This window comes from Poecilia reticulata, linkage group LG5, assembly GCF_000633615.1.
Source record: "Poecilia reticulata strain Guanapo linkage group LG5, Guppy_female_1.0+MT, whole genome shotgun sequence".
In the NCBI taxonomy this organism is placed as follows: domain Eukaryota; kingdom Metazoa; phylum Chordata; class Actinopteri; order Cyprinodontiformes; family Poeciliidae; genus Poecilia; species Poecilia reticulata.
The window spans coordinates 13629922-13640240 of record NC_024335.1 but is presented as its reverse complement, the minus strand read 5'-3'; the positions used below and the strand labels follow the sequence as shown (position 1 = coordinate 13640240).

The following is a 10319-nucleotide window of genomic DNA, read 5'->3' as shown; positions in this document are numbered from 1 at the left end:
TGGTGAGGAAATTCAGACATTTTGGAGCAGAGGTGAATCTAAAAGTTGCAGGATGGTAGCCCTTGAGGACTGGAGTTGGTGACCCCTGCCCTAACGGAACCCTGAGGAACTCCATGAATGACATCTGTAAAAAGAAAACTTGAAAAGACWTATCTTAATAAGAAAATTAATCACTCTAATGCTATTCCCAAAGTACCAGCAGTCTCATATAAATGTGCAGAAACGTTTTTGTTTTCGTTTTTGTTGAACGATCTGAGACCTTTCTCAGATGCAATCAGTAGCTCTTTGGTGACCTTTTTATTTAGCTGTGTCTATATGATGAAGCTTGAATTCTCATAATGCTTTTCAAAATCTTTAATCCTGGAAATAAGAACATAACTACAGTTTTTTGTATAAATGGGTGGTTGGGAAAAGGATGATGGTAAAAATATTAAGATGCAGTCGAGGCCTTTAAACAGTGGTTTAATTACAACTTCCTTTGGGATATAACATTCTGACAATCAATAAAGGGAATCATCCTTAAGCACTTTGGTTTGTACAGGATCTAAAATACATGTTGATGGATTTGCTAATATAATAACTGATGTCAGCTCAGACAAACATGCAGATGAAAAACAAGATTTCACTTTAGCATCTTAACCTTTGCATATTGTATTCACAGTAGAATAATTTTTGGAGCTTATTCAACGTAAGACTCCAAACATTGGGGAWTGACGATACTTTTTCATGCTGAGACTTGAGTTTTGAGAGGTTGAGTTTATAGACTTGTTGAGTTAGTAATTCTAGTATTTTTATTATTATTATTATGGACATATTTTAAATGAATTATTGTTTGAGTGCTAGTTTAACAAAATGCCATTTCAAATGTAGGTACAAAACAGGGATAAGACTATTGTCCTAAATCCATAAATCTTGACATCTAAAAATATACATATATTTTATTTTTTACAATAAAATTTAAGGATCCTGCAACACAATTTTTTACTTTCTGCATTCCATGATGAATAAAATAATTTGGTTGACAGAGGTGTGTTCTTGTCTCTGTTAGGTATGTGAGCAGTACAGCACAAAAACACGTTCAGTTCACCGTTGTGAGATGAGAACAATTGGCAGATAGGAGGTAGAGGTTATTCTCTGTGTCCTTGATTAATGGGATTTCTTCAGCATCACACTGCTGTTGTGGACTGACGTTACTCTCTTCAGCAGAGGGCAAATGAAGGCCAAGCTGACTCCCGAATGCATAATATATTTTTGCATGTCTAGAAAGGTGTCTAAATGAAAGTAAACCTGAGAAAAAATAAGAGTAAAGGGTCTGCAAGGCATGTCAACAACCCCATCACGCAGTGTGTGCAGATCATTACGGCATTTGAAATGTCAGCTGGCAACCTGAAATTAATTTAATGTTAAGCATAAAATAACTGCACCATCTGTAAGATCTATTCCATAGAGTTGTAGATCTTTGTGTTAATATATATATATATATATATATATATATATATATATAGTGATTGTCACTGCATTCCAACATAAAGACAAATGAACACTTATACAGCAGTCAATTTACTTTCTGTTTTGTTACCCTAGCAATATATATATATATATATTGCTAGGGTAATTTTGTGTTGAAACGAATCCATGAAATCCACAAATGCCTGTGAACAGCCTCCCACTTAGATTGTCATGCTTTTTGACAGCGAAAAAAAAAAAGACATATTCCATCTGTTCTCAAGTAGCTGTTTGCAGTTTGTAAATTGGCCAAGTAACATCAGAATCTCTTGATAGGAAGTCTGCAGGGATGCTGAAGAAGGAAGTAGAGCCGGAGGCAGAATTGCTTCTTCCTGGTACATTTTGTTGTCAGTGGTCTGTCATGGAGTGTTTGTGTGCCACTTTCTCAAAAGGAAAACCTTAAAGCGTTTCTGCTTGCAGTAACTTTCTGTTAGGTTTTGCAATGCTGTTTTTTTTTGTTTTGTATTTTTTTTTAGTCATCACCAGCTGCTGTTGTCTGCTGTTGTCTATCCAAATACCCGTCTGTTTCATACCAGTCCTTCTCGAAAATGTTTTCTATTGGTTAAACATTATTTGTGAAACTGTTGCAAGTGCTACAAAAGAGCACAGCAAATCTGCAAATCATTCGGGGCTTCAAATACAACTTACTTCTTATAAGCTGTTTGTGTTGTAAAGTTTATTATAAAAAAAAGATTTCCTAGGATTRCTACTTGTTAAAATGGAGTTGTATACAACAGGGAGCTGAGAAGGACTTGGGCAACATAAATCAGCTGCCAAGTACTGAACAGATGCACCACTGTTATCAAAGGCTGGATGGAAAGAAGGTGGAGGAGTACCAAGTACTTTTGTATGCAAATCAGAGAAATATCTTACAGAAAGCAAGATGGTATTGAATTACACTGCATACGAATGTCCTAGAGGGCCATACATTACCCATGTAAATAGAAGCAATATCTATCTATAACAATGCATATATTTGACATCTCACCACTCATTACTGAAAACACATTGAGGGAGTTTTCTTTGTTCTATGTAGGTCAGACACAGGGTGTGTATGAGTAGTTTCATCTCTATTCTGCGATGTGTCTTATTTTCCCTATAAGAATAGCTTTCACACAACTCCACTCTTGGGGCTCTTTATTTTTCTAAGCAGCAATCTTTTTGATGTGCTGTCCAAATACCTATACGCTTAAAAAAAAAAAAAAAAAGCCATGGAAGATACCTGTCGTTTTAACTCAGCGGAAGCAAAACTTCAAGGTTGCAGTTTTCTATTAGCCGGTAAAACTTAAATTCAAGATACCAGCTTTTTACACCCCCGAGATTGTCCGTTTGTTTTGCTCACTCCATCTCACTCAAGTGCACAAGTGGTTGTTCAGTCAGCGTAGCTTTAATCTGAGGATAGTAGCTTTGAATTGAATTAGACTTCACATTGTTGGTTTTTGAATAAAAAAGAGACTTTTTCCAACTAAAAGTTACTTTCTGCATTAGCCATAACACGGGTCGCACAATGATCACCCAAAATGACCTGTTGCTAATCTGCGCTGCTCTGATAAATGCGGAAACAATGAATTCTGAGAACACAAGAGTAGTTTTCCAGCCACAAAAGGATCATTGTTATTTTGACCAGTGAGTGGGATAAACAACACGGCTTTGTTTGTGGCRCAGAAGAAGAAAAATGGTCCAAAGGCTGTAGTGGTCTCCTGAAGTTGTACACAAATGAGTGATTTCTGAATGACTTGCTCATCTTAAAAATGCCACCTCCACCCTGAAAACAGACAGAAGGCCTTTTCTCACTTATGTTTCCATTTCAACGCAGAAGTTGCTTCCTCATGCGAATTCTCAATCTTTGGAAAGGAAAGGTTGGCAACACATGGTTTGTTTTGAAATGACTGGTTTTAAAGTGGCGTGGTGCAATTTATTAAACTGGATTTTCAGTTACGATCCTGGCTTCCAGCAACTGGGTTAGGAAAAACTCGTTTTCACTGCTAAAACCCACTACATCTGAGTCAGTGTCGCCTCTGTTCATCCCTCAGGGTCTACGTTTATACTAGTAGCAGCATGTTAGGACTGAGAAAAGAGAACTGAAAAAGAATATGCAAAATATGAAAAAGTGGAAAAAATTTAAAATGCCCCCACAAAAGAATCACTAAGCGCATAGACTTAGGTCGAGCAACCCCACTTGTTAATGCAGTTGTTAATGCCCCCTGTTGTTTTTTTTTCCCCAAGCAAGAATTCCTTTTTCTATTTACTTTCAAATATTGCATAGTTCTATAATAAAACTTTTGAAAGTTTTTTTTCATTCAGTAAATCAGAAACACAATAAATTAACATTAGATATTAATTTCCAAATTGTTTCCAGTAGGTACAGTATCCCAAAATAAATGTGTCGAGGAAACAAAAAATGCTCACCTGTGATCTTACAGTTTTTAGACGGATCTATTCTTCAGACAAAACTGTCTATTAACACTATTAATAAAAACATTCCCCACCCCAAACAATGATTTTGTTTTAGTTACTTTGTTTTTCTTTAATTCTCTTGTCCGTCTTACAATAACAGTCAGAGGCAGTGCTGGCTCCCCGCTTTGGGAGTAACTCTGTTGAATGTTTGTGATGTGGCTCTGCTGCTACGAGGAATCGTACAATCAGACGTCTCATTAAGTCATCCAGCCAACATGGTGAAATTAGTTACTACTACGATTTTATGACCTAAAGCTTGGACAATGGGACATGTGCAAGTTCTTTATGATTGCTGAAATTGGGCTGACCACGTCCGTTGACGTTCCTCAAAAAGGAAAGCAGATGCCACATTCTGACATGGTAAATTAACATGCACTGAAAAGCACAGAAAAAAGACACTTTGAAAAATCACAAAAGAGCTGTTGGTCAAGATTTAATACCTACAAGAAAACTGCCCCATGAAAAATACCTATTTTAATTTAAAACAACAGAACTGCTTTCTACAGCTACAAAGAATAATTCAAAATTCATACTGTTATGTATGGTATAGTTCCTCAATTGCTAATGCTGAAATAAAACTATTAAATGGGATGCAATTGTCATATAAAAAAGTATTTGTCACTTTCCCATATAGGTGTGTGTGAAGTTGGCACTAAAGACATTTATATATTTAGTATTTGTTGCGAATAACTCTCTGCACTGAACTGCTTAGTTTTAAATCCCAAAAAATGGCATCCTACAACCGAGAACATAAACAACTTAATGCTGAATTTTGGTTAATACATTTTCATCGTAGCTAAACTGAATTTACAAAACATCAAGGAAGTTTTGGGGCATGTTTTCACTGATGAGATAAAATCTCCCTCCAAGGCAATTGGTGCCCACAACTTTAAGAACTTGTGTTGGTTGTTGGTGTAACCCTCAATTAGTCAAGACTTTTATTTTTGCGGGCTCACTTCCTGTTTTGCCCCAAACTTGCCAACTTATTTAAAGCCCCGCCTCCAGTGCAGTTTGAACTTCATCACCTGTTCCACTGTGATTGTGGCTGGCTGTTTGGGGTCTTCCTGACAATTCATCAAAAATCTTTGCATCCTCTGATCTGATCTATTGGCGAGTTTGTTTGTGTGATAGCACTATTGGTTTAGCATGAAATATCTGCCTGATTGCTCATTGGAGCGTTGTTTTATTAGAACTGGCATTTGTTACCTGGGCGGTCACCGGGATTGCCACAGCTGATTGTGGTCTAGTACGCCCCACTCTTTTTACAAAGGTAACCTAATCGCTGGTATTGTGCTTGTTCTGGCACCTTTTGTATTGATATGATTAAAATAGGATGTAGCTACATTTAAGTTGATATTGCGCAATTTATTTATTTATTTTTTTTCCTCACTCTGCTTGAGTATTTGAGTTAATTTAATTTATTTTTCTTGATTTGATATTTTGAAAGTGAACTTTGATTTCAACTTTAACTTTAAATTGATTGGTTTGAAATATGATTGATATTCTTTTTGTTAAATTATGGTTAATTTAACCTGATTGAAATGTTTAGTTTAATTACTAGAAATCCAATGACATTTGAATTTAATATTTATTGCATTTGTATGTTTGTACATGACTGTTTGTTAAAACACTTAATGGGTTTTCTGGCCTTTTAGGTCAGGTTTTTATTCCTGATGGATCAGATCCTCTTCTTAATCTAAGGATGGCGAGCTTGGAATAAGGACAAGAACTTTATGATCTTGGAATTGGTTTATTTTGAGTTAATTTGTCTCTCATTGTGCATTTGTAATTGTCTGTTTTTTTTTTTTTTTCAAAATCACTAATATATACACCAAAACTAAAACCATTGCTTCGTGTCTTCATTCACACCTCATGCTGCTTAAAGAACCATCTTCTGATGCTGCTCTTGTAGCCACAGTTGGCTGCATAGCCCATAGCTGTTACATTGGGAAAATCTTAATTAATATATAGCTCTGCCTTTTCTTCATTTTGTAATTAAGCACCCAGTTTCTCAAACGTCTATATGTTACTACTGTGCTTGAATTTCAATTCATGCCTTATTGCTCTGCATTTGCTTGAAATATAAATTACTTTTTACTAAGTCGTTTCTATGTTTTCTTTGAAAAGTTTTTTTTAACAGTCCTGAACTGAAGGAACTTTTTTAAGGGTAGATTACGTGCTAAAAACACATTTCGATTCAGTGCTGTTCTGTAGAACAGATTATTTTTTTTATCTAAAATTTATGTTTTATGCGCCTATTTAGTTAAGCAGCTTTGGCATGTTTACAGAGATAAGAGCACATTCCAGTCTTCCAGACTATTTACTTTTTTGACTGTGTCTTAAATAACACGAGTGGGAGCTAAGGGTACATGATTTATGTCTCCATGTTAATTCATATTAGGTGAATCTGCAGGTTGCAGGTTATAATGTGGTCTTAATCTTTTTTTTCTCCTTCAGAAATCAGATTTATTGATCATGTCTGCACACACAAGGAATTTGACTTAGGTTTCACATGCCAACAGCTTACAGACATGATGTATACATTTTATGAGATATAATTAACAAGAACAATCTAAAAGAGCAGTATATATGTATGTACAGAAAATCTTTAATTTTTCTTCTAAAATAGGCTGATATTGTACAAATATGCTCTTTATGGATGCTCAAAATTCTGAGCCATTTCATTTTTAACTTTACAAAACTCAAATCACAGCTTATTCAGATTTTAATGTACCAGATATTTATGACTGAAATTCATGCCCATATATTTGATATGCACATTTTGCACATAAATATTCTTTGCACTTTGTTTTCAGCTTTAAGTTCAGTAGAAATCATATCGCATCATAGAATAATTTTCTGCTTGGTTTAAAACTACAACTTTTTTTTTCTTATATTAGTGTTTGTCACTTCACTTCATAAATAAAACATCTACCAATGTATCCATCAAAACTTACAATCTACCAGTGTGACCGTACATATTATAATACCTTTCTTTATCATGCTTTGTAAATAAATCCAGAGAGGGATATTAGCAGATTGGTGCATGTCCATAAAAAAGTAGACATAATGTACTATGTGATATTTTTATACAAATGCTATGCTATGATCTGTTTATTGCTATTTTGCAATGATTTTAATTTGATGGTAAATATTATAAAAGATCTACCTGCTAACTAATTTTTGACTTGATACTGACTCTCTCTGCAGTAATGTCGTCTACAATATCACACCAACCACCAAAAGACGACGAAGAGGAGGATGATGAAGAGCAAGGGGAAGAGTTTATGTTTGATGACAGCACAGATGAGGAAAAAGCTCAGGAAGACATCACCTCGGAATGTATTACACCTGTCTGTGTGCCAAAACCTGACAACAACGAGGCATCAGATGCTGTAGCTGCAGACGGCACACAGCTTTTTAAACCTCCACCTCCTGCTGGACCGGAGAGAATTGTGGCTTCAAGTCTCACCACTGGTAACTCATTTTTAGACTTTTCTATTTAAAGTGAAGCTAAATAAATCTTCACCGCTCATTCTTAGAGATGATTAAATGCTGTAGCAGTGGATTATAAATCTTTTTCAGTATGGTTCATCTTAAAAGTTAGTTGCTGAACCTGCACAAGTAGCTGATGATGCGTGCTAGTCTCAATGTTGGGGTCTTTTACATTCACCATGCGTCAAGTCTTTATTAGGTCTCATAGAATTTATAGTCACCAAAGAAGGTAATTAACATTTAAATCCATCTTCGCAAAATAAAATAAAGTTTTAAGATGACAGGAGTTATTTTATCACCTCATGAAGAAGTTACTGAGTTTGGTTCAATGTACTTAAAGTAGTTTAAAAACTGTTGAGTTAATCTGCACTGCAAAGCTATTACTGAACATCCTTTGGGTTTTGACTTTCACACAATATGCATCTTTTGTTTGTAAAAAGTAAAAGACAAAAATAAAAGACATAATTACACGTGATGTTGCAGTGTGTATCCATTATGTTATGTTTTTCCTTAGCTTGTTGTTCAGCCCCATTTTCATTTCTTGTCAGTTAATCTGATTTCATGGTGTCAAGACTAAATAACTCTTGCATAATAAAAGACCGGAAATACATACCTTCATGTTCTCTTCAAACTTCATTTACAAACTGAAAAAAGGCACCTCATCTAATGTTTCTAATGTTTAGGTTCATACTCCTAAGATGATGGTTACAAGTGAAATATAATAGTGGAGCTTKAAAATAACAAGACAATAGAAAAGAGCTGCACAAATGATTTTATTGTACTATCTGACACTTCTGTGACTTGATACTGACGCAACACAAAATATCTGAAATTTCACTGATTTCCAATCTAAGATTTTTATAGTAAGATTGTATGTGTACATGTCTGCATTCACTTCCTTAAGAATCAGTATTGCTAGTGTTTAGTACACTAGCAGTAATGGTACTGATGATGATAATGACACATTATTTATTTATCATGACCCCAAAAATCAAAAATGTTGTATAATATAATCTGAAATCACATTTTCAGACAACTTAGTTTTTGATTAAGGCTGGGAATTGATTAGGGGTCAGAAAAAATAAATGGCTAATAGAAATATGAAGAATGTTCACTGGAGAATGTTCAGGGTCTTCAAGTTATCAAAGATGACCTCCACCTCTGTTAGCTGCATAAGAGGATTAAAAATAAATGTGAAGTGGAGGGGAAAAAATGCAACTTAATTATGCATAAAGGTGCAAAAAAAATCCACTTTATAATTTCCCTCCACTTGAGAAGGAGTTCCACAGTTAATTAAACACTGTCTAGTCTTCAGAAGTGTAAATCATTTTGAGACAAGGCAGTTATAGTTGCTGTAATTAGCCAAAGCCCACAAGTCCATCCATTTAACTTCTAGAGTGCCATCTAACTGTTTATGAACAGGATAAATAAGCACAAACATCAAATCAGTGCTGTAGCTCCTGTTGGATGAATTTGCTTAGAAATGTAGAACTAATAATTTTTATGTAATGTGATCGATTTTCTGTAGTAATGAATGTATTTTATGTGGTTTTAAGCTCCACTTAATTGGATTTGATTGTTGCCTGAGGCAGTCAGCATTAGAGAGAAGAGCTAACTTTCCCCTTAATTGGATGAAGTTATGTATAAGTATGATATATTTACCACATGGAGAATGGTGCCAAACAGGTGCTGCTAATTACACGGCCAGATAAAGCCGGGGATTTAGGTCTTGAAGAGGTTCTGTTGGACAAAGTGAAGCGATTAGGGCTTAATTAAAACGCTTTTCTACCACATCTATGTGTGGTAATCCGTTAAGTGGGCTGCTGAGATGCACTGGAGAGTTCTGGGCGATGATAATAATGTGTTTCGGAGGCCTGTTATACAACTTAGGAGTGAGAGTGGCTGGAATTCCGATCACCGCCTCATCAGATGACATGAGTTTACTTGATTGCATCCAACAGAAATCGATGAGAGCATTTGTTGAACAAAACCTGTTTTTGTTCAACATTTGCAGTGGGAGTGCTCAACAACAAGACCAAGTCGGGGCTCTAATGCAAAAGCTGTAAATCAACTTCATACTTGGATAACTCCCAAAACAGATTTTTTTTTTTCTTCATTCAAGATCAATCACATATTTGGACCTACAATGTTTTGATATTAAAAATATATGTATTTACAAGAAAAAAGCTCACCCTATGTCTCATTTATTGGTTATAGTTTGTCTCATGGTTGCTGAATTTTCTGTTTTTTTTTTTTTTTTGTAGATGTTCCAGCGGCTGAGTCACCAAACGAGTAAGTTGCATTTGACTTTTATTGCATCATGGAGAAAACAACTACAGGGTGGTGCATAAATGTAACTCGATACGGCAGCACAACACTGTTATGTCAGCATTCCAGAGATAATGTCATGCTCCCCGTCTTTCTAAACACCCCACAGTGGGTGGGAGACGCTATGATGTTATGCTACAGTATTTAACCGCCAGATGACATGTCATGTACAAAGTGATGCTGTAATGGAATTTTTGGGGGAAATCACAGGGTTGTGTGATATTACATGCAGTATTAAAGATCAGCTTTATTTATATTTATGAAGCGTAAAGGTTAATCAGTTCAACCGTGTTTTAATTCATTGGCTGTAGGGAAAAAAAAATRGTCGAGCTCATCAACTACAGACACATTCTGACAAAGATGCACAAAGATGCAATACAGCAGATCACACAAAATTAAAACATTAAGACTAGAAAATTCCTGCAGAAATTTTAAAGGGGCATGCCAAAGTGTGCCCGTCGGCTTTGACGCAGCGCTATGATGTTAAAAATTAGCATTAATGCTAAAGAAAGCTGCAACGTAGTCAATAACCT

At 35.4% G+C, this 10319-nt stretch overlaps 1 protein-coding gene across 1 annotated transcript in view; it reads left to right on the top strand.

The window, feature by feature from the left end:
• The first annotated feature begins 7175 nt into the window (after positions 1 to 7175).
• Positions 7176 to 10319, top strand: part of arhgef10la (Rho guanine nucleotide exchange factor (GEF) 10-like a) — a 131819-nt gene continuing 128675 nt past the window's right edge. Inside the window, exons 1-2 of the mRNA XM_017304635.1 lie at positions 7176 to 7440; positions 9723 to 9750. Coding sequence (XP_017160124.1) covers positions 7176 to 7440; positions 9723 to 9750 — 293 coding nt within the window. The remainder of the gene's footprint in view (positions 7441 to 9722; positions 9751 to 10319) is intronic.